General features: G+C 46.5%; 1 protein-coding gene across 13 annotated transcripts in view; it reads right to left on the reverse strand.

Moving 5' to 3' along the window:
* Window positions 1-506: 506 nt before the first annotated feature.
* The window catches only part of Acsl1 (acyl-CoA synthetase long-chain family member 1), a 66,241-nt gene continuing 42,003 nt past the window's right edge, over window positions 507-24,744 (reverse strand). For 11 of the 13 annotated variants that reach the window (XM_039094200.2, XM_006253123.3, XM_063275058.1 and 8 more), the window contains 16 exons: window positions 23,458-23,557; window positions 23,076-23,254; window positions 18,529-18,561; window positions 18,335-18,386; window positions 17,782-17,855; window positions 15,468-15,545; window positions 12,912-13,046; window positions 11,590-11,724; window positions 10,234-10,329; window positions 9,378-9,450; window positions 6,943-7,031; window positions 6,272-6,388; window positions 5,450-5,593; window positions 3,072-3,173; window positions 2,908-2,979; window positions 515-2,195 (listed from right to left, as the gene is read on the reverse strand). In XM_039094200.2, the coding sequence (XP_038950128.1) occupies window positions 2,055-2,195; window positions 2,908-2,979; window positions 3,072-3,173; window positions 5,450-5,593; window positions 6,272-6,388; window positions 6,943-7,031; window positions 9,378-9,450; window positions 10,234-10,329; window positions 11,590-11,724; window positions 12,912-13,046; window positions 15,468-15,545; window positions 17,782-17,855; window positions 18,335-18,386; window positions 18,529-18,561; window positions 23,076-23,254; window positions 23,458-23,557 (1,620 nt within the window). In that variant the 3' untranslated portion in view covers window positions 515-2,054. Of the gene's footprint in view, window positions 2,196-2,907; window positions 2,980-3,071; window positions 3,174-5,449; window positions 5,594-6,271; window positions 6,389-6,942; window positions 7,032-9,377; window positions 9,451-10,233; window positions 10,330-11,589; window positions 11,725-12,911; window positions 13,047-15,327; window positions 15,406-15,467; window positions 15,546-17,781; window positions 17,856-18,334; window positions 18,387-18,528; window positions 18,562-23,075; window positions 23,255-23,457; window positions 23,558-24,744 lie in introns of all 13 variants that reach the window. The other 2 variants (NM_012820.2, XM_063275062.1) reach the window with 2 other exon arrangements.

The raw sequence follows: 24,744 nt of genomic DNA on the forward strand, positions 1-24,744 counted from the left end.
CCAATGTGAAGAGGTCAGTGTTGTAATAATCACAGTGGTGGAATTAAACACAGCAGGCTTGAAAGAAATTGGGAGCTAATAAACGCCTGGTAACAAGGAGCAGGCTGGGTAAGGGAAGGACAAAGGCTGCTGTACACAAGAAAGAGAATTACTACAGTGAAATTAACCCCAACATCACTGAGGACACAGCAGCTCATGTCTCCTGACCTGGCCTTTTCAAGCAAGTCAGCGCCACGATAAGGGAGTGAGAATAGACTCTTATCGTCTATAGTATAGATTCTACACCATGACGCTCTTCCTGGAAGCATGGGAGGGGTGTGACCAGATGAGCTGGCAGAGAGGTGATGGACAGTGTTTGAAGTGTCCTAGAAGGACTGGACTGGAGAGAGAGCAGGGGTGGGGGTGGGGAGTGATAAAGGGTTCCCAGTCGACCATAGGAGACTGTCCTTCCTCAAGGGGCACACTTTGGCTGTCCCAAATGTCACAGTGCACTCCAAAGACATTCTCCACTCACTCCAAATGCAGAAATATTTATTTTGGTTTCCTTCATTGTTTTTGGAAATTCTGTTTTGGTTTATAAAACATAGAAATAGCCAACACTGAAAGCAAACATTCAAAACCCCGTTGTGACAAATTATCGACTTCCTGTGCAGTTAAGAATACGAAAATGAAGTTAGGCTACCAAATAGTGTTATTACAATGATGATTCTTTAGTGCAAACCCAGTTGTGCTTCAAGAATACACACACTGTCACACAGCCAACAACAGTGGCTTCAAATGTATAAACAGCTCAAATAGGTCAAATGTGGCCAAGACTCGCGGCAAAGTGAAATGCTGTTCATTTCCCAAATTAACTTAAAAAATATACCTTGGGAAGTTGATCCCAGGATATGATTTTTTTTCCCCCAGATTTCTACACCCCAGATTTTTGGCTTATCAAATGCATTTCACATAAATCAGGTAGTTTTATAATAAGGACATTTACTTATTACTGTCCACTTTAATAAGTACCCACGTATACCAACTGCCTAGATACTTCTGAAGACATGCTGTGCCTGAGTTTAACTGGGAGGGGAAAGAAAACAAAGCAAGTTGATCACCACATTAGCATTTGCTAGGAAAACCACATTTGGAGCACAGAGGCCGCTGCAGATACGGGCTGGTTCCACGACGAGCGAGCGAGTGGACAGCGGGGGAGGAATCACAGTTGAGCATGGCCCATCCAGGTCATTCTTCGGAACACCATCTTCACTGCAGAGTCTAAGGCAGGGTTTCTCATAACCCCTGGGAAGAATGGGAGGGGCAGGGAGCAGAGATGGAGCGGAGTCTGAGGACATCTGTGTGAGCCTGCAAGTTGCTGGCTCAACGCAGGAGCCACCTTTTTTTTTTTTTCCTTTTCTGAGACTGGGTACCCGCATTGTTCTGAGGAGGATCTGTTCTTTAGTGTACTGGAAACACGAGGTTACCAGCAGGCACAACAGGGACCCTTTGGAACCCTTACAAACCAGAAGGGTCACATAAATGTACTGCATGTGAGGTGGTGAGGGAAAGGGACAAGGGGAAGGGGTTAAGAAGAGAAATCTCTGGTCCACTGTGACTTTCTTCAGCCTGGACAGTTGCTCTTAAAGGGGTAGCTTTCTTCCAGTGTACTGTACTCTTCAGAGCAGCAGACGGCTGCAGGGTGTGCAGCCAGCAGCAGACGTATCAGAAAGAGTAAGTCCTAACCCCTTGGTTAGAAAAACAGGAGACAGAAGTTTTAACACCCACCTTATTGGTTGAAGTCTTAAATAACTTAGCACTTTTATGGGTTCCCCTTTACAATGTTTAAGGCTCGTTTTGGAAACTGTGTATCCCCAGGATCATGGGCTACAACACAGGTGACTGTAAGGCAGTGTTCCGTGCCCTCTGCTATCCCTATGGTAAGACCCTGTGCACAAGTCCAGCATGGCATTTCCTTTCCCACACTCGCTGCAGGCAGAGTTACCAACTCAAAGGCCATTGGTACGAGGAGGATTGTGGAGGTGCGCCATTTCCTCTAAGGATTCTTCCTCATGTTAAATCTTGATGGTGGAGTACAGTTCATCTATCTGTGACCTGAAATAGTTCCGCAGCTCTGGCCTTTTTGCCTTCAGTGTTGGAGTCAGGAGGCCATTGTCAATAGAAAATAATTCCGGGTGCACAGCAATGCCTTTGACCTGCGAATAAACAAGGGAGTTAAAGGACACAAGGACAGACACACAGACATCGCCTAAGAAGACTAAACAGAAAGGATGTTCTCAAAGGAGATGAAGACTGCTAAGGTGCCAACCCTCACACTTCATGGTGCTTTCTCAGGCAGTGGATGTGGGTCCCTTAGGACAGAATTGAGGATGGTGTGGTCACCTCAGGGAAAAGAGAAGTGGTGGGTTGAGTAAGAACCCTGGCACTGGAGAGACGGCTCAGCAGTTAAGAGCACTTCCTGCTCTTCCAGAAGACTCAGGCTCAACTCCCAGAACACAAGGTGGGTAGTTCACAACTGTCAGTAACCCCAACACACACACACACACACACACACACACACACACACACACACACACACACCTTACAAATAAAGCTTTAAAAAAATCCTTTTACATCAAACTATTCCTAGTATTTCTTTAGGTCCACTCTTCAACCTCCAAAATATACTCATTAAAAATCTTCAAGTCAGAGCTGTAGGGATAGCTCAGGGGTTAAGAGCACTAGCTGCTCTTCCTGAGTTCTGAGTTCAATTCCCAGCAACCACACTGTGGCTCACAAGCATCTACAATGGGATCTGATGCCTTCTTCTATCATGCATGCACACATGCAAATACATAAATAAATATTTAAAAAGATCAAGTCAGACTCTGTTCTATACTGAATTCATGCACTTGGGCAACGCCATACCTGTTCAAATGGCTTCAAACCAGCATTCTTCCCAAGTTTCACCATGTCTTCCAGGATAGCTTTATTGATATCCTAATAATGTAAGCAAAATCAGGTTATTTTCTCTCATCTCCACAGGTACTGAGTGGAGAGCTGAAGGTGGCTGGGACACTTGCGAGCCTCACCTTGTTCCTGCACAGTTCTTCAAAGGACCCTTGAAATCCTCTCTTCTGTGCCCAGGAAGGTAGGATCTCCACATCAGGTACTACAATGGCTATGAGAAAGGCCTACAAGACAGACAAGGGACCATGACAGTTTTATTTTCCTGCAGCACCAGCCTGTGGGATTAACTGGCAGCAGCATAGGCTATCTCTCAGAATGCTACTCCTGCCACGCCCCTTCCTTCCCAGGGCTGCCTGAGCCCAGATGAGCTTTCAGCCCTGAAGGTCAGACATAACCAGTCACTGAAAATCAGAATCTAACAAAAATCTCGTTTCTGTTTACTTTAGTATCTCTTTACTTGGCTGTTTTTGATGTTTGTTTTGAGACCAGGGTCTCGTGTAGTCCAGGCTAGCCTTGAACTAGCTGCATGGCTGAGACTGGCCTTACACTCCTGATCCTCTCATTTCTACCTCCCAAGCAGGATTACAAGTGTGCACCACCATGCGAGGCTGGGTATACTTCTGGGAATTTTATATTTAATTAGAATACGAGTTTTGATTTTCAACATTGAATATGCTTGACTTACAACATAATTTTCTCAAAAAATGACAGGATGAATATCGATAAGCTTAGGCTGAATAAGTTTAAAACTATGAAACTTTCCCCTAGATCCCTGGCCTATCTGGTCTCAGGTTAGCAATAAAATGACTTTTAGTGGCATTCTGTTATGGTCATAGACGGGCATTTTGCTCAGCCGTCATCAGAGAAGTGTCCTCCTGCAGCCGACGGGAACAAATACAGAGACCCACAGCCAGACAATGTTCAGAGAGTGAGAGACCCCGGAATACTCAGTTCTAAGTGGAATGTCTCCATCAGATCCCTCCCCTCAGGACTCAGAAGAGGAGGCGGAAATCCCGTAAGCAGCAGAGGGGATGGCGGGCACCAAGGGAACAAGGTCTTACAGACATATCAGGACGGACACTCAGACTGGGGCAGCAGGCACAGGGTCTGCATTGCTCCAAACCAGGGCACTGAGAGGGGAAGGGGGCACAAGCCCCATCCCTAACTCTGAAGCTAACTCCAACTGATAACCACTCACAAAGGAAACCTTAGTTTTGTTCACGGGCACAAGCTGCACTTGAGGACAGGCTGCACAGCTAGCAATACACACATGGTCAACAGAGAACGAACTCAAGCTATCCTTGGGGGTTCCTTGTTTCATGTTTGTGAAACCCTTTCCCCTTCTGTTTGCTTGCTTTGTCCTAGTCTGTCCTGTGGCCTGTTTGAGGGTCTTACCTTATTAGCAGTCTTTGGATGCCTGTGTGTTTTCTAACAAGAGACAGAGAGGTGCAGATTTATAGGGGAAGAGAGGTGTGGGGGATGGAGGGGAGCTGGGGGAGGGGAAGCCATAATCCGTGTCATCCTGGCTGGCCTGGAACTCACTCTGCAGACCAGTCTGGGCTGGGACTGAGATTTGCCTGCTTCTGCCTCTCAAGCGTCTCGGATGAAGGCATGCAACACCACACTCAGGCTTTTGTTTTATTCCCACCTGTCCGTCCTGTCCTGTCCTTCCTTCCTTCCTTCCTTCCTTCCTTCCTTCCTTCCTTCCTTCCTTCCTTCCTTCCTTCCTTCATCTATTTTCAGTAAAAGAAAGTAGAAAAAAATGGAAAATGTGCATGCCTTTAATCCCAGCATGTGTGTGGGAGGCTGAGGCAGGAGGATCTCTAGGAGTTGGAGTCTGGTCTACAGAATGAGTTCCTGGACAGCCAGGATGACAAAGAGAAATTCTGCCTCAAAACAAAAATGTAAAACTTGGGGGTGGAGAACGGACCCAGGTTCGGTTCTCAACTCCCACCCAGGGGCTCACAACCAGGGAGTCCAGTGATTTCCTCTGACCTCCACGGGTACCACATGTGCAGACATACATACATTCATACATGTAAAATAATCTTTAGCAATGTAAAACTACATTATTCCATTAATATTTTCACTCATAGTTAAATTAGAAATATACTATCAAACCCCTAGTACTTTATCCCATTACTATTCCAGATCAGTTAACTAGAGTCAAAATTAAAATCCAGAAACTGAAGAGAAAACAACTTTGGAGGATAGGAAAGGCCAAGACAGTAAAACCCAAGAGTGGGTCAGTGCTAGTCTAGATCACATACATGAAGGTCAATGGCACTGACTCAAATTGTCAATCACCTTTTTGTTTTAACTCCTGAGAGACAAGGTATCCCTAAGTAGCCAGGCTGGCCTCAAACTCATGACCCCTCACCCTCCCAAGTGCTGGGGTTGTGGGCGTATTCCACCATGCCTAGCTGTCCAGCACCTTAAAAGTCCGTGACTCATGGCGCTCCACAGTGCCCAGCAGCAGCTTTAACCTGGACAAGCTTACCTGCAAGCTTTCTCCATGGACAAACACCTGGGCCACGGCTTCGCTCCGCAGGTAGATATTTTCGATCTTTTCTGGAGCTATGTACTCTCCTTGGGCTAGTTTAAATATGTGCTTTTTCCTGTCGATAATCTTCAAGGTGCCATTCTGTGAATCAGAGAGGGAGGGGCGATGGGTGAGCTCCACACTGGTTCCCCACCATTGCTCACAGTATGAGGTATCTGAAGTTGCCTAGGGCCACTTGGCCATACGGGGAGAGATCCAGAGCCCATGTGATGACTACTTCCCCATTTAGCATCAGACTTATCTCTCATCTAGCCTCCTGTCTGAAGTGGGGACACACATATCCTGATCACCAAATGATGTGTGTCCCCTGACAGCCAGGACATCATAGTCTTACTTTGTCATAGCGCTCCACAGACAAAGACCAAATTTCCTCTGCCTTTCCCACTTTTTAGGGGAAGGCAGGTGCCTTAGTACTTTGGGAAGAGTCAGTCTCGCAATACATATTAAACCGTGTGCTCGCCAGCACCCAAATCCAGGCACTGCTGATGTGAAAATCCATAGGGTTTTTTTTTTTTTTTCTTTTTTAAGATGCTAGAGAGGAAGCAGCAATCAGGCAGCAGAACAAAAGCATTGGGCTACAGTAAAGTCAACATCATTTTAACCAAGTGTGTGTGCCAAGGACGTCTCCTCAAGGACACAAAGGTGAGGGGCAGGGTGCAAATGTCACAGGCTGTGCGGTAGGGGGACACGTTCCTCCCTGCATGCAGACAAAAGCACTCGCCCAGAGGAGAGGTGCACAGAGGAGAGGTGCTGACTTACTGGCAGCCATTTTCCAATGTCCCCCGTGTGTAACCAACCATCTTTATCTAGGGCTTCAGCTGTTCTTGCTGGGTCTTTCAAGTAGCCTTTGAACACATTTGCCCCTTTCACACACACCTAGGAAGAGATGGTTTACAACATGTGATTCCCAAGACAACTATGCGTGGTTTATCTGGAAGTCTCCAGTCCCTTCCCTGCTCTACTGGGAATTACCAAAGTCCCTTTAGGATCTTGAGAGGCATTTCCAGTGCCCCCACTTCCTTTCCTTCTGACCTCAGGAGTAGGGGTAATTCGAGCCTCAGGTCAGATGACATCACTTGCACAATTAGGCTTTCCAGTCAGCCCAGGCAGGGCCATTAGCAGACTGGAGCCAAGTCTCACTGGGGCTCTCATGTCATGTTCTTGGTCCCAAATCCCTAACTGTCCAGCATACGGAAGGACTAACGTATCCTGCCTCCAAGCCCTAGGGAGCTCCCTAGGGAGTTGAGCATAAATGTTCCTTTGAATTGACCTGCTGGACTCCAAGCTCTCCCACAGAATCAGGCCTAACAGCTATATCACTGTATATCCCCCATCTGTATTTGATATCGGAGTGCTATCCGGAACTGTGATCCTAACAGCGGCTGTCACAGGAGCCGCTACTGCCCAGCAACAGACAGACCTTCACTCACCTCACCCTCGCCCTTGGCAGCCTGGTAATTCATATCTTCCACATCTACAAGCTTGATATAATTGCAAGGCATGGGGGCACCAACATGGCCTACAAATAAAAGTGGAGAACCATTTAAAGTGCGGTACCATGGCCTGAGGCCAGAACATGGTTAGTGTGGACATGCTTCCTCAGGGACATGCTTCCTCAGGGAGATGCTTCCTCAGGGAGATGCTTCCTAATGGACATGCTTCCTCATGGACATGCTTCCTCATGGACATGCTTCCTCAGGGACATGCTTCCTCATGGACATGCTTCCTCAGGGACATGCTTCCTCATGGACATGCTTCCTCATGGACATGCTTCCTCAGGGACATGCTTCCTCATGGACATGCTTCCTCAGGGACATGCTTCCTCATGGACATGCTTCCTCATGGACATGCTTCCTCAGGGACATGCTTCCTCAGGGACATGCTTCCTCATGGACATGCTTCCTCAGGGACATGCTTCCTCATGGACATGCTTCCTCATGGACATGCTTCCTCAGGGACATGCTTCCTCATGGACATGCTTCCTCAGGAACATGCTTCCTCATGGACATGCTTCCTCAGGAACATGCTTCCTCAGGGACATGCTTCCTCAGGGACATGCTTCCTCAGGGACATGCTTCCTCAGGGACATGCTTCCTCAGGGACATGCTTCCTCAGGGACATGCTTCCTCAGGAACATGCTTCCTCATGGACATGCTTCCTCAGGAACATGCTTCCTCAGTCATGCTGCTATGGATTTCTGGCTTTTGTAATTACAGTTTCCCCCTCCCCAAAAAAACCTGGCAAATAATTTAAGAGGGCTTCTTTCACCCAAATGTCTACTCAGGACCTTTCCCATTTCTGAGACCTTTGACTACATTTTCAACATTTAAACTTTGCCCAGTGATCTGAAGGTTGGTTACAGACACCTGGAGCTATGCCTTCTAAATCAAACTGTCACCTCAATTCCATGATTGGATTACCCCCCCCCCCCATACAACCTCTTATTTTTCCGACTCCTTATATGGCTCAGGATGGCCTTGGTGTCCTGATCCTCCTGCCTCTACCTGGCCAGTGCTGGGATAGGCTTGCACTACCACACCCAGTGTCAAGCTTCTTAATGTCCACATTCTCTAAGAAAATTACAGGTAGCCCTGCACACCCTGGTTATTCTCTCACATGCCCCTTGACTCTGGTTGACACGGCCATTGTTTTTAGATGAGCACATTTTTACACTTAGGTCTATTATTACCACAGACAATTTAACTCTGTTGTCTAAGAGTCAGAGGATTGGGTGTGTGCTAGTTAGTTTTTGACAACCAGACACAAACTAGGTCACCTGGGACGGGGGACCTTGTAAGCAACTCTGTGAGGTGTCTGTTGATTAATGAGTGGTGTGTGGGGGGGGGCCCAGCTGAACAAGCCATGGATAGCTTGTATTCCTCTGTGACCTCTGCTTCCTTTCCTGCCTTGGGCTCCTGTCCTGACTACACTTAGGGATAGATTATGACCTGAGAGCAGTAAGATGAAATAAATCCCTTCTTTCCCAAGTTGCTTTTGATCATGGTGATCTATCACAGCAGCTAAGCAAATCAGGACACAGTGTCTTTTCCTATTACAAAAATAACATATATAATAACACTCACTGTTTTAATAATCTCGACATACAGAGCTTGTTATTCTAAATTCTCTGGCTGCTGAGGAACCTGACTCTAAAGGCAAAGTTTAAAGATGCTTCTAGATGACAGCAGTGACTCCTGCAGACACGTCACGAGGCACAGACGCTAGCTAGGGTCTATGTCACCAGTTACCAGTTTCATAATGTGCCACATGGTCAGGGGTGCTATCAACTGCTGTGCAGAGGAGCCTACGAAAGGGCTACAGAGAGAAGCAGAAAGCTTTGCGATGCGCTTTATGACCTCCACAGCACAATGCTCTCTGAGCAGCATCTATAACTTCTAACGCTCTCAAAGTGTCTCCGGGTTAGCACTCACATGGTGCCCATCACACGCCCTTCCTACAGACCTTATCCACTGCAGAGGTCCAACAACCTCTGTGGGTATCGCCTACTCTGTTTTCTTAGAGACAAAGGGCTTGTGTTCATTTCTATCAGCAGATTGAACTGCTGGCCTGGCACATATACACCTGCAATGCTACTTCTGGGTTAAAACCATCAGCGAACGATGCGGCCCTGCTCAATCACAGGCAAAGCTGCTGGAGGAGGCGCCTTCTCCCAAGACGCTTCACTGCCTAAGCACCCTGGGCACCGAAATCATTTCCCACCAGCTCAGGACTACTTGCCTGAGGCCTAGTTTCTCAAGACATAGCATGCATTACTGTGCAAGGTTACAGACCCAATCAACAATGCATCAGTTTCTAGTCATCCCAACTGGAGAGACTCTGGAAATGGCTCTCCTGCCAACCATACCTGCTGTCCAGTCTCCAGGCAAGCTCAGGCAGCAACCAGCGGTGCACTCGGTCTGTCCGTAGCCTTCATAGAACTTAGTCAGCAAGAAACAAGACATTATTAATGCGGGACAGCAATATCTTTGCAGGAAGTGCACAAGAAACCAAGTAACTCCTGAGGAAACCCAGCTTCTGAAATCTTTGACCTTTCGGTTTAGCAGGCACGCTCGATAGCACAATATACTCCATTGAATATCTTCCATATTTACTTTCCTACTTGACTTCCTGTGCCTGGGAAGGGAAAGCCTCCGTTGGGTGGGTCACTATCCACCTGTAGTAGCCCTGTTCTGCTCACCCAGGACATCTCACAACTGTCCTGAGTGTCACCACAAGCCCCAGCCTCTCAGAACAATGTGTGGTATGCTTATCTCTGATGACCCAGCCCATCCCTGAAGCCAAGCTCCAGAGGCACGGCTCATGCCTTATCCTAGGGTCAAACACATATGAATTTATTTCTCTAGGAAATCTGGAGCTAACCTACCTTTCAACCAAACCAAGGCATGTTTAGATGAGGGGCTGGGAGGCCTGGGGAAATGCTGGATGAACATGTTCGTGGAGGAGGACTGAGCTCAAGTGATCTACTATACAGATAGCGAGTGAGCTCGGACCAGAGTAAAATCACCGTACCCTCTACTTGCAAATGGCTGCGCTGTTTCTAAGTGTTCTCACCACACACAAAATTGACAAGTATGTGAAGTAATTTAGCCATTACTCCACGTATTCATACACCATGTTGTAAAATGAAAACACTCATACATTTTTGTCAGTCAATGAATCAGCCCATAGCCCAGGATAATCAGGTGATTGATCAGCCTCACCTGACAGCCGAGAGCCGCCCTCAGAAACGTCAGCACTGTGGCAGACACTGGGGCTGCTCCTGTGATCATCAGCCGGACTTTCCCGCCCAGGCTCGACTTGGAAGACAGAGAGAAGTGAGGGTTACACATGCAGAAGTCGGAGCTCCTCTGGCAGACACTTGCTTGGGACCCTGTGTCACAGTCAGACACTTGCTTGGGACCCTGTGTCACAGTCAGACCCTTGCTTGGGACCTTGTGTCACAGTCAACCAGCCTCCCAGCAGCTGGCATGGGCAGTGTGGGACAGAGTTCATGTCAGGACCCAGGACCAAGCCCATCCCCCCAGAGCTACACATTTCCTCCTAGCAGACTTGGTACTAAGCCAGCAACTCCACTGCTGGGTGTCGTAGGGATCGGATTTGTGGCAACTGCTACTTTTTGGCATTTGGGACAGCACCTGCTATTACACATTCCTATTATCAGGCGTAAAACCTTCCCTCATGAGTGGCATATTTGTTTTAGAAAAGCTGAAGGAAGCTGAAACATCCCAGATCCTTCCATCTAGATCAGCCATAGCTTTCTTCAGCCATAGCTGGAGAACAGGGCTCACCTAGTAGCCCAATCTTCAACTCTGAGACAGGTGCCAGACAGTATAGAAATGTGCTATTTTCTCTTGGCTTCATACCACTCCCAACCCCATGTGTGCCTGAGAGTGTGTGTATGAGTATGTGCATGAGTGAGTGTGTGTGTATGTGTATATGTGAGTGTGTGTGTATGAGTGTGTGTGAGTGTGTGTATGTGTGTATGTGAGTGTGTGTGAGTGAGTGTGTGTGTATGTGAGTGTGTGAATGAGTGTGTGTGTGAGTGTATGTGTGTATGTGAGTATGTGTGCATGTGTGTGTATGAGTGAGTGTGTGTATGAGTGTGTGTGAGTGTGTGTGTATGAGTGTGTGTGTGTGTGTCTAACTGACTGATCCCTCAATGCTGTGGGCATGCTACCCAAGCAGTCTGCCGCTGAGCTAGCTGTGTCTCTACCCCTCTTTTTACTTTGAAAGGAAGTTTCACTAAGTTTTGCAAAAGGGTTTCGATAAGTTGCTAGGCTAGCCTTGAACTTGCCGTCTTCCTACCTAAACCACCTAAATGTGCTTGCGCTCTCTCTCTCTCTCTCTCTCTCTCTCTCTCTCTCTCTCTCTCTCTCCCTCTCCCTCTCCCTCTCCCTCCCCCCCCTCTGTCTGTCTCCCTCTCCCTCCCCCCACCTCTGTCTGTCTCTCTCCCTCTCTCTCTCTCTCTCTCTCTCTCTCTCTCTCTCTCTCTCTCTCACACACACACCCCACACTTTCCATGAGAAATATGAGAGGGGAGTGAGTGTATTTGCTACCTGTATCTTGTGAAAGATGAGTTTATCCCACAGGCTGTTGTTTCTGACGATGCCACTGCGAAGCTCCGCCTCTTTCCTTTTGGAGGCAAAATCCAACAGCCATCGCTTCACTGACGTGTTTGCTTGTCCAAAAATCTAAGGGGGCAAGAAGTAAGGTTTTCACACCTCCCAAGACAGTTAAAACCAAAGGGGCAGACAACAGTGTGCTGGATACAGTACACAGGAGCCTTTTGGCTGCTGGAGGGGTGGACACTGCTCTAGAAAGCTACTGACCAGATCCTCCAGCTAAAAAGTGTAAATCTGCCCCGTGGTCCAGTGAAAACATGACCACAGAAACCTGTGTGCAAGTGTCTACAAGCAGGGATACTCACAATAGCCAAAAGCTGAAACCACCCAAATGACGACTAATGAAGGAATGGCTACACACAATGTGTTCTAACCATACACTGGAATAGTACTTGGCTATAAAAAGTTATAAAATACTGAACGTATATTGTAAAGGCATGATATTGGCTGCTTAGGAGTCTAGCAGGCAGGAGGTGGGTGATAAAGAGAAGGTAAAGGGTTCTTTTCTGGGTGCTGAAAGTGTTTTCAAACTTTGGCACCAGCACTGGCATCCTTAAAGACTGCTGAACTAACTAACTGCCCGAGCTTTGGCTGCTCCGACGGATCCTGGAATCGGCACACGCACTTCACTGTGGAGCTTCACCCCCAGGCTCCGTGAAATTATATCTCAGTGGAACTGTTTCAAAGGCTTTTTGAAAGAACAGATTTTAAAACTAACAAGGTTCCCAGACATGATAGAAGCCTCCGGGAGGAGAAGAGAAAAGTACTAATAGTGCCCGCTTGAAGACTGACCAGGCCACGGGTCAGTCTTGCCCGGCTAAGCAGTCTAGGCTGACGTGGCAGAAGTCACGTTTTCAGTTCCCGCTGTGGCCTTGGCCCTTCTCTCAGTGCGGTAAACTGACAGTTCAGGCATGCAAGGGTTGGGGGAACATTAATAAAGGCATTATCTGTGTGCTCCAATTAGCATCTGGATGAAACAAGGAGGAGCTCTAACAGTCTCGATGGGAGGTGCTGATCAGAGACTGGTAAAATAAACTGACCTTGCACCTCACAGCCAAGAACCTACAGTGTGCTGTGTCTCCTCTTACCAACAGCTCTGTGCAGTAACTCAGTTCTACTTCTGTGAAGGCGGATGCTGAAATTCTATGGGAATGAGCAGAAGGCCAGAGGGTACGTGTGGCGGACCCCTAGCCTGGTTGGCACCTGGACTCATAGCCCCACCTTCTGTCCCCCACCCTTTATTGCTTGGTACTCACTCTGTCAAACATCCGGTTTAGCAGTCTCGGAACCACAGGGAAGATGGTAGGCTGAAGCACCTTGAGGTCATCCATAAGCAGCCTGATGTCTCCTTGGAAAAATCCTATCTTAGCTCCATGACATAGCATTACACACTAAGAGTAAAAACAGACAACACAGCTGTTAGCATAGCAAGGAGCACGCCACTGCACGCTGGCACGCAGGAAGCCTGCAGGTTAGGGTTTCAAACCAGCTTCCGGAAGTCTTAAAACTTCCTAAATATGTTTTTTTTTTTTATATATAAATAGTGTATTTGCAACTACTTGGCTCTATTCAAACATGCTCATTTAGTATTTCCACCTAGTGATACAGGAGTTAGTGTAAAACCAGGGGAGGCTCTTCCTAATGGTAATGAGAAGGGCTATCTGGGGCTAAGAGCTGTTGAATGGGTTATATGTTATACACCCCAAATATTTTTAGCTTCCCAGGAACTTGAGAACTTTATCCTCAAAATAAAAGCCCACTGCCTCGAAATCAGGATTAGTAAAACTTTAATTTCCTTTTTTGAATTTGAGTAAAACTTTCTGAGAACACACAGGACTCCAAGTGGGCATCTACAGGGTTATACCATGTGATGCCTTCCCTCTCTCCTGTAAACTGTAATAGCCACCTAAACACACCAGACAAATCGCCTGCCTAAATTAAGTTAAAAAAATTTTTAAAAAATTTCACAAGATGACAGAAAGGCAATAGTTTTAGATTAGAAACTAAAAAGTACACAATGAGGGACGGTGAGATGGCTCAGAGGGTAAAGGTTCTGGCTAGCCATGCCCGAGGACCTGAGTTCGATGCCCAGGCTCCACATGGTGGGAGAACAGAGCCCACCCCTATGAGCTATTCTTTGACCTCCATGTTTACCCATGTATGCACACACTAAACAAACAAACAAACAGGAAAAAGCCAAGTACAGCTGGGAAATGCAGAGGTGACAGGAGGTTCTAGACGCTCAGGGGCCAGTTTCTCAAGTTCACAAAGTAGCAGAGAGACCCTGTTCTAAAACAAGGGGGAAAGGCAAGGCCCACCATCTATCTAAAGGTGTCCTCTGACCTCCACAGGCATACGATGGCATGTGCAAGACTGTGCCTCCACACATGAACACCCCTCCCCCATCTCTCTGTCTCTGTCTCTTCCCCCATCTGTTCACCCCCAGAAGCTGAACAAAGAAAGAAAGAAATGCAGAGTGGTTCCCTGTTGAGCACTGAAGGCCACCGGCTTTTGCTCCCACTGCACCTCTAAGGCCACAAGCAGGGCCTGTGGCCCACTCCTTACTCACGAGATCATGGCATACTTTTTTTTTTTTTTTCATTTTTGAGACAAGGTCTCACTCCGTTGCCCTGAATGGACAGTGTAGATGAGTGCAGCCTTGCATTCAGAGAGATCTGCCCACCTCTATCTCCTGGGTGCTGGGATTAAAAGTCTGTGCCAACCTCTCAGCTTTTTCCAGATTTCCACTGTTTGTATAATGGTTGGCCCATTTGACTACTGATAGTCACTTGAGATGCTCCCACCCACCACTGCTGTGAATAACGGTGTGAGCCCTGGCGTCCAGACACCATGTGAGTCCTTGCTATCAACACTTCTGTGTGTACCTAGACCACATGGTGACTGTGTGCACTGCATAAACTTTTAAGATCCTGCAGTGTGCATGGAGGAAAAGATAAAGGATGGAACCTGGCACACTTGGATCCTTTTGAGAGACAGGCTCCTACAGGGCAGCCACCAATCAAAGTGTCCTCTCTCTGCTCGCCAACAGGGTCCCACATCTACCTTCGTCCGGCACATAGCTGGTTCTCAATAAGTATCAGTAAGGAATACATGCTGCCCACTGCTTATCCTCTAGTAAAAAACAACTAAAAGTGTCTAAGAAAAGAAAAAGACGGCCCTTGTGTGTGTGTGCATGTGCTTTCCTGGGTGTGTGCAGGGGTACTTATAGGGGTGTGTGTGTGTGTGTGTGTTTTCTTTGTTTTATTTTGGTTTGCTTGGATTTGTTTTGCTTTTGTTTTTTTTTTTTTTTTACTGGCCTGTTTGTTTTCTAAAAAGAGAGAAAGAAGGCAAGGAGTTAGATGGTTGGGGAGGGAGGGAGTGTCTGGGAGATGAGGAAGGGGAAAGAGTTCAGAATATACTGCATGAAAAAAAGTTATTTTCAATTTAAAAAGAAAAAAATCTCCTCTAATTGTTCACCTTCAACTGTGTCCTTATGGGCATTCTTTGAATGTTCAAAGTCTTGATTTTAAACTGTGGGATTCAAGTTCAAATACCCAGTACTGGGCCTAGAATAAGAATTCATATTCTTTCCAGTATTCTGTGCTGTGCTGCAACGGGGCTGAGTGAAGCATCGTGCGTGCGCGCAGTGTGTCGGCTGTGCACCACACTTACCTGTAGTTGCTGCTCATACATGTGTGCCAGCGGTAAGTACGAAATCTGTGTGTCACTGGCATTCAAGGTCAGTGCACTCTGGAAGACAAAAAACTCAGCAGGGCACACAGGGACAAGGAGGAGACACAGCAGACGCCTACCTCTACAACGGTCTCAAACATATGGGCGAGAGGCAAGAAAGATATCAGAACATCCTCTGGGGAAGCGATGAATGCACTCTGAAAGCAAGGACACCAGCAAGAAGAGAAAAGGTAAGACTTCCAGACGCCTCCAGTTCCCCTCAGAGCAGGGCATACGGCCCCTCAACACTCAGCACACTTTTGGCTGCCTTTTTTACACCAAAGAATAAAAAGTAATTTTTTAAAAAAATATTATTGAGGATGGCACCAGGGCAGTGCACACGTTAGCAAGTGCTCTACCACAGGGCTACATCCCCTGTGCCAAAGCAACACTCACTCAGTCAAGTAGAGTGGAAATCATCCTCAATAACGAAGCACAGCCACTTCAGAACTGTTACCCACCTCCCCGTAAAGAAAATCTTGCCCAAACCGGAGTGTTGAGAGACCGTGTGCTCCACGTGCTTCCTCTTTCAGTTACAAAACCCCAGTACCAGGCAGGTTCCACTGCCCCTTAAGCAATGTGAGGTCCACTCCCTGACAGGACAGTACTGTTATATTGCAAAGGGAAGCAGGAAAAGGTTTCCCAGGACCTTGGATTGATGGTATAAATTGTTCCAGTGGATGAGCAGAAACATTTTTATCTTCGAGCCTCCCCTCAACTCAAGAAAACACCCAAAAGTGTTTAATGCAACCTCAAATCCTGACCAAGATGAGCCCACAGGCAGATTAAATGTGGATGCCTGGTTGTCCTCAATAGTGGGCCTTCTCAGGGATGGGTGGACACAGTTAGGGCTTACATGTAAGTGCATGTTATTAACACAAAGAAGGCTCGCCACACACTTGCTGTCCCGCCGACCAGATATGAGGAGAGTGTGCGTATATGTACAATGGTGTGTGTGCGTGTGTGTGTGTGCGCGTGCGTGCGTGTGTGTGTGTGTGTGTGTGTGCATGTGTGTGTGTGTGTGTGTGTGTGTGTGTGTTAATGTGGACCGAAGCCATATTTTCCTCAAACACGGAAAGCATGCTTTCTACAGCCAGGGTACATTCCCAGCACCCATACTTTTAAATTTTCTGATAAAACGCAGTCCTTCTTGATAGTGTAACAATTTTTCAGTGAAGTTCTGTCATCTTGAAGACCCTGAAGGTCTCCTGGGAGATTCGAATTTCACTTTAAGTGTTGAGCTTTCACAATACAGCATATGCCACCACCACCCCCAAAGGTAAGGGAGTGAGAATAAGAACCATGACAGTGGAGTAAAATCAAGTGGAAGCAGCCTCAAAACTCAGCCCAGCATCCACCACAGAAAGACGTTCGCTTCTCTAAACTATTAAGTGCAGACTTCTGCCACAAGCAGGGCTACAGAATACTCCCAAGAGCCTGCAAAAGCATACTGTTAAATGTATGCTTTTAAAAGATGGTGCCTTTGCAAAGATAGGCATGCAAGCTATCTTTGGAGTTAGGGACTGAACTCTGTCCCCCTCCCAAATTCACACAGGACAGTCCTAAGCCCCACATGTCGGGAACAGGGCCCTGGTATGACTTGGGAGTGAGTAGGCTCTGACCCAGCAGCCTGGTGTCTCTCTAGAAGAGAAAGGGACACCAAAGCACCCAGAAAGAGGCAGACATCGGCAATCCCTAAAGAGAGCCCTCACCAGGAACCAAATTTGCTGGCAGCTGGTCCTGGACTTTCGGCCTCCTAAACTGAGGGAAATGAACGTCTGCTGCTTAAGCCACTTGGGCTGTGGTGCTCTGTTAATGGCAACACATGCAGACTACAACCTGTGGACAAAAACCTTAAGAGGACAGGCAATTAAGTAGAGTTTCAGACTTGAATCTTTCTCCTAAAATGGGAGTCAAACTGGCCATAGGACAGAACAATGATGTAAAACCTTCTGCTGTCTCTAACATTGATTGGTAACTTAAAGAAATTAGGTTCCTAATGCTATAGTAAAGGCTCTGAGAGGTTTCTCCTCTGTCTTTTCTTAAAAGTATAGGGTGACATTCAAATATTCCCCCACAGGAAAGCCACCAAGAGTTCCATCTAGTGATTCATCCTCAAGTCACAGTAAGGCCTATGGGCTTAGGTCCACAGGTGAAGCTTCCTGGGAAGGGGTCCCGGCCTAACTACAGCCCATGTCTCATGTCTCATCACACTTCTCATCCACACTGTGGACGTGATAGAGAAGGGGAGGGATATAGTGCTCTGTCTTCTCTCTCTCTCTCTCTTTCTCTCTCTCTCTCTCTCTCTCTCTCTCTCTCTCTCTCTCTCTCTCTCTCTCTGCCTAAAGCCAATCAATGAATGTGAGGAACCATGATAATATTCTCAAGAATTACCTCCGTCGCTTTTATAAAACCGGAGCAATCGTTCATAATGTTTTGGTGGGTGACCATTGCTCCTTTGGGGTTGCCTGCAGAGAACACAGGAAGGAGAACAAGGTTAGATATTCCAGCTGAGAATGGTGGAAACCCTCTATCATCAGGGCTTTGGATAGCTCTACTGTTGGATACCCTCTGGGTAGTCAAACTGAGTATTATTACATTTCTGAGCAGCCTGAGACCCTTTAAAGGAGACTCACTACCATGAAATTACCTTAAACGTTCATTAAAATCTTCATGTGCACCAACAAGGGAAGAAAAGTGGGAATCTTATTCTGCAGAGACACTGATGGCGTACATCTGAGATCACTTTCAGTAATCTGAGTTAACTAGATGGTACCCTCAGATCCCGAGACTGTCTTGCAGAGCAACAGGAAGACTTTTCTCAGTCCACATCTATCTCTTGTTTTCTTGTTCCCACCCATAATCAGTTAATACATTACCTAAAAGGTGGTGAGATCACAGACTAGCAAATAGTGCTTTGAAGCAAGCACATCTCAAATACACATACCTGTAGTTCCACTTGTGAAACAGATTATCGCAAGATCTTCAGGTTCTGGAGGCTGAAGAGAACGTTTAAAAGAGAGGGTATGAGTCAGAATAGAATATATCGATCCACATGGTACCATCTGCATTCCCAACAGTTTCCAGTATGACTGGATGTTACAAAGAACAGAGCTGTGAAGGCTATAAAATGGTGTTTACCTTGGGTTTCGTTCTGTTCACTCTTCCAAGATCCTTAATTAGAAGACAAAGAGAAAAAACTTCAGTCAGTACTAAGATTTTCTAACTATTGAGTATAAAGTCAGGGCTGTGGAGATGGCTTGGTGGTTAAGAGCACCGGCTGTTCTTCCGGGAGACCTAGGTTCCACTCTTGGCATCCACATGGCAAAAACCATCTGTAATCCCAGTTGGTAGGTGCCCACATGTGCTGTGTGCTTCACATACATGCTGGCAAACGCCCAAACACATAAAAAAAATAAAAGAAGAAAGCCCCCCAAGTTATTGCCTTTACTGCAGATTGCTCTCACAGCTGGCCAAAACACCATTTTCAAATGTAAAAAATTTGAGCAATGTTAAGTAACAGCAGCCATAGTATCTATCATTCTGGGAAGTCATTTTTCAGTTATCCATCTCTTATGTAAAACCACGTAAATGGCCTTGGAAATAGGACCGATTCCAAAGACAGCCATGGGCTTTGTCCTGTATTCTAGCCCCTCCCTTTTCCTCTGATGGTCTTCAGCAAAGCCTTGCTTTTGAACTTAAACCTGCTGGTCCTCAGCGCCCTCTGCCACCGGAGAATGGACTCCCTGTCCGCCCGGCTCGGCCTCAATGAGCTCTCCCCACGTGTGGGAAGACTAACCCTTCTCCTGATTTAAATGCTACTGAGGCTCAGATATCCATGCTCCACACACAGGGCAGAGGATGTGGGTGCTCTCAACTGAGACAGGCTGCAAGGAGGCTGTGAGGGGCCTGGAGTGGGCATTAAGATGGAGCTAAACTTTGTCTCTAGAAACAGCTGCCCCCATGCAGACTCCTGCATCAGGTGTGGACTTCGGTTCACTGCATTAAGTAGCCTTCATATCCATTCAGAAAAAAAGAAAGAAAGAAAGAAAGAAAGAAAGAAAGAAAGAAAGAAAGAAAGAAAGAAAGAAAGAAAGAAAACTTTATGTTCTTATCCTGGTAAAGATGGACAGCTTAAGACTACACTGGCACCTACTACAAAATGCAAATTAGATAGACATGTTCAGGGCTCACTGAGCTCCACATAGCACACTTCTAATCAATTTAAATTACACACATTATATGCCACGGATTAAAAACAAAAAGACCGATGTCTAACTAGAAGTCAACTAGGGTTGGGCAATGATGCACATGCCTATAATCTGTGGCAAGAGGACGGCTTGGACCCAGGGGTTCCTGGGCATCATTCAAAGCCACCAGCTCAAAACCAACAACAAAAACCACCCCACAGTCAACAAGGAGCAAAAGCATGGGACTTCTGCAAAGTCTTTTCCACATCCTCTCTACTGGCTTCAAATTTCTACTCATCCATTCAAATGTTCTCCACTTTGTTGTTGTTGAGGGAGGAGCTCACTCAGGCGGGCCATGCAGATCTCAAAATAGCTGGGTAGCTAAGGACGGCTTTGAAATGACCCCTCCAACATCCACTTTCCAGGTGCTGCAGCTATAGCCACCACCATTCCCAGCTCGTCAGTCAGAATTCCTAAGTGACTTCTAGATCCTTCAGCTGGTGCCCCATAGGATATACAGCCATAGTCCCATACAATTTGCTTTTAATGCAGGGGAACGAACATGACCTCCACTGGTGTAGTATTTGCAGTGAGTGAGTTCTTCAGAGCCTTAAATTTGTCTTGTTATTAATTAGAAAAAAATATGGACACTCTGAAAAGTGATCCTTTTAGGTTAAAAATGAATAAAGCTGAGTTCTAGTGAGTGGTACGCATATCGGAGTATCCATGAGTAAAAACATTTGTAGCCAAATGAAAATGCGTAAGATATTAAGATATACGGCTGGGTAGATGAACCCAGGAGTACAGTCGTGCTGACGCATGTGTGTTAAAGCTTTAACCACAGATGCTTTAGTAGGAAGATGGGAACATGACTGCACGCTGTATTACTCAACGTCTGTATGTTGGAAGTGCTCATAATTATGATACAAAGGTGAAAATATGCCAAAACGCCTATGTCCTACCTTGATTCTACAAATATAGGTATTATTGTAAATAGAGATTAATGTAAATGACCCCCCAGGATCAAGTATAATGTGAACTTTGCATTCTTTTCTTCTCATTTAGACATTTTTGTAAAGTGACTAAAATGCAAAAATTACATTAATTAAAAGAAGGTAAGTGTAAAACAGGATTTCAATATAAACCCACACTACAAATCTTCATTCATTCATTCATCAAGTAATGCTTTAATTTTCATGCAGTGGTTAAAAAAGGTAAAAGGAAAGAGTGTGTTATGCGTGCATCTCAGAAGAGGGGACCAAAAGCAGTTAGGGGGAAAGACTTCAGTAGCATGAAAGACTACAAGTAAAAAAAAAAAAAAAAAAAAAAGAAACAAACCCACTCCAGCATAAAATTCTAGGTAAAAAGCTAGCTACCCTCTAATTTAAAAGTCAAGCCCAGGCAAAAATATATCTGGAGCTGTATTCTGTACACCGTGTGTATGCACACGGACGCACACACGCTTGCATGTTGGGGTTGGAAGAATGAGTTTCCCTCTGACTACTGGTTCCTCAGCAAAGGTTCCACAGACCCTGCTTTGTAGCCTCTCATTCTCTGTAGAAGGAAGAGAACTAATACATTAAAAATTAAAACCGCATTTATAATAGTTTCACAAAGAGATTTACACCTTCACAGGCGGCACAGCTCTTCTGTGATCTATTACCTATGAAGCACATGTTTACACAACCTTCCGCTGGCTTCCTGGCCTCCTAACCCAAAGCCAGTCAGGGTTGGGGTCAGAGTGCATGTACCCCACTGATTCTAGAATGGTTAAGTTGTGCCTAAACTGAAAATAAACAAAGAGATAAATACATAAGTTGTGCCAGATAGTTTTATGTGAACATAGCACGAGCTAAAGTCATCCGAGAGGAGAGAACCTCAATTAAGAAAATGCCTCCATAAAATCCACCTGCAGACAAGCCTATAGGAATATTTTAAATTAGTGATTGATGGGGGAGAGTCCAGCACATGCAGGGTGGTGCCATCCCTGGGCTGGTGGTACTGGGTTCTATAAGAAATCAGACTGAACGCATCATGAGGAGAAAGCCAATAAGCCGCACCCCTGTATGGCCTGTACATGAGCTCCTGCCTCCAGGCTCTCACCTTCAGTGATGAAAAGTGATGTGGAAGTGTGAGCCAAATAAGCTCTTTTCTCCAAAACTTGCTTTTGGTTATGGTGTCTCATCACAGCAATAATAACCCTGACTAGGACAGAAATTAATCAAGAATCCATGACTGAAATTCACTAAGATCTACAGAAGAAACCTAGGGCAGGCATGATGGCTCAGTGAATGCACTGGCTGTTCAAGACAGCACCAGGTTCCAGGAGAGTTCAAAGCAAACAGAAATACTCGTTCCTCTTTTTAAACTTTTTCCTATTCTGGAAATCTTCTCCTTCTATCCCTTTAAAAATTAATCTTTAAGCACCAGCACCGAGCAGCAGAAGGAGAGAGTTAACACCACCAACCTGTCCTCTGCCTCTGATATCCACACCTGTACCATAACACACACACACACACACACACACACACACACACACACACACACAGAGAGAGAGAGAGAGAGAGAGAGAGAGACAGAGACAGAGACAGAGACAGAGACAGAGAAACAGAAAGACAGAGTGACAGAGAATCAACAGAGGGACAGGTAAATGATGAGAAGATGTCTGTGTCTGGCTTGGTTTCAGAGACAAAGGCAGTTAAGACACAGTAGAGCATACAAACTAGAAACATCCACCCACGTGATGCTGAAGGTCCCAGTGTCTTACTGACATGGTTCACTGGTGCCAAGGAAAACTATGAGTACTGCTGTTCCTTTAGAGAGACTTCTGCAGGTGACATAGTAAACTAATGTTGGGAACCTGGTATGGTACAGTGCTGAGCTTAATGCAGGCCAACTTGACACAAACCTGGGGTCATCTGCGAAGAGGAACTTCAGTTGAGATATGTCTCTATCAGACTTCTATAGGCAAGTCTATGGGGCAGTGACAGATGAGAGGCCTGGCTCACTGTGGTGGTAGCACCCCCAGGGAGCAAGCAGGTTGGCCATGACCCTCCTGCTCTGATGTCCTTTCATGATAAAGTATGCTATGACAGGGACATGTAGGTCACATAAAACCCTTTCCTCCCCCAGTTGCTTTTGGCCATGATTTTTAACATAGTGACAGAAACTTACCTAGGACACATGACTCATTCCTGTGATCCCAGCATTTGAGAGACCAAGGTAAGAAAAGATTTGCTACACGTTCAAGGCTATTCTGAGCTCCACGGTGAGCTTTAGATCAGCTTTGGCTACAGAGTCAGACCATCTTTAAAAATGAGGCCAAGCAAAATAAACCCATGAGCAACTCTTGGCACACAATCCTGATCTTGGTCCAGTAGGAAGCTGGGGACTTTGTCCTGTATCTTTAACATGGCTGAGCAGCACTGGGATGACAGTGTCACTGGGTACCACATTCAGCCCTCCAGAGAAGTGGGCTGTGTGCCAGGACTCACTCACCTCCAGAGCTTTTAGGCCGATGATTTCCACCCCACACTTCTGGCCGCGTTCCACCAGATCATTGTCGTAGGAGTCCATGATGACTATGATTTTAAGGCATGGTGTTAACTTATTTTCTACACCTTCTAATAAGAGTTTGGCTTTTTCTGGCTTGTCAGCAAAAATCACAGAGAGTTCAGCTGTAAATGGAGAGGGGATAAGGAATGAGGCCTAGGACGCTCAAAGCCTGACTATACTATCAGACACACAGATACTGGCATGCCATAGCGATGCGCAGTTAAACGTAAGATCCCCTTTCTAAGCAGACTGATAAATGTAAAGTCACCAAACCTAATCCTACCCCCAGGGCTACAGTCACACCAAAGACCAAAGACGTACGTACCTTTGTTCACTATGTAGGTGATGGCGTCGGTTCCAAGCGTGTCATAGAGCGGAACAACCACCATGGAGTAAGTGAAGCACCCCTGCTCGATGGTCACCCACTGAACGGTAGAAGCCACAGAGAGAAAAGGAGCTGTCTCCCGGAGCTCTGCACGGGCAATGCTCAGAGAGTCAAGGAGCTGTCTCCCGGACCTCTGCACGGGCAATGCTCCGAGAGAAAAGGGGCTGTCTCCCGGACCTCTGCACGGGCAATGCTCAGAGAGAAAAGGGGCTGTCTCCCAGAGCCTCTGCACGGGCAATGCTCCGAGAGAAAAGGAGCTGTCTCCCGGAGCCTCTGCACGGGCAATGCTCCGAGAGAAAAGGAGCTGTCTCCCGGAGCCTCTGCACGGGCAATGCTCCGAGAGTCAAGTTAGAAGCATCTACGGTAGCAAAATTAGCATCTCCCTGCCTACCATTGTGCACCAGGTTCCAGGAGAGTTCAAAGCAAACAGAAATACTCGTTCCTCTTTTTAAACTTTTTCCTATTCTGGAAATCTTCTCCTTCTATCCCTTTAAAAATTAATCTTTAAGTTCACATACAAAAATCTGCCCTTCCTTTAACTCAAGCTGGAATGATGCAAGTGTGTGAGGAAATGATCATTACACGGTAAGATAGTGGCTGGCTGGCAAGCAGGGGCGTGGCTTCTAGATGGCTGTGGATGCCGTGGTGGGGAGAAACCTTTATCCTATAGAAGATGGCAAAATTTGGAGCATGGAGGTGACAAGGAGAGAGAACAGCAAGGGACTGTGACATCTGGGGCTGGGAGGTCAGTGAAGACTGGCTTAGGGGTGGTTGGACTGGAGTAAGCCTGTGCCATGGGGTCTGGCCTACTCCGCGGGCCACATGGAACAACTAAAGCATTCTGGGAGACACAAGGCTATGGGGTTTGAGGAAGGTCAACCCCATAGCAGTGTGGAGGATGGGTTAGGAACAAGACAGGAAGTTGTCTTGAAAACAATTCTCCCTAGTAAAGTGACCAGGGACAGCAGGGACACAGTACCTGGTCACCTCATCACTATCCTCAGTGGCCCAGCAGCTGACTGATCTCCCAGGCACCACATGGTGCTGATCACAGCACAGAGAAGGGCACAGCTGGCCTGGGAGAGGAGCCATGTGGTCACATCCATAAGGTGTGGGCCCAGGGCTGTGCCTGTGGGGTTTGTTTTGTTTTTTAAAGATTCCCTCCAAGAGTCTGTCTACTCAGGAGCTCTCCTTGGCTGGGCTCCCCCAATCCTTTCCTGTATCCAC

Source organism: Rattus norvegicus, chromosome 16 (genome assembly GCF_036323735.1).
Source record: "Rattus norvegicus strain BN/NHsdMcwi chromosome 16, GRCr8, whole genome shotgun sequence".
In the NCBI taxonomy this organism is placed as follows: domain Eukaryota; kingdom Metazoa; phylum Chordata; class Mammalia; order Rodentia; family Muridae; genus Rattus; species Rattus norvegicus.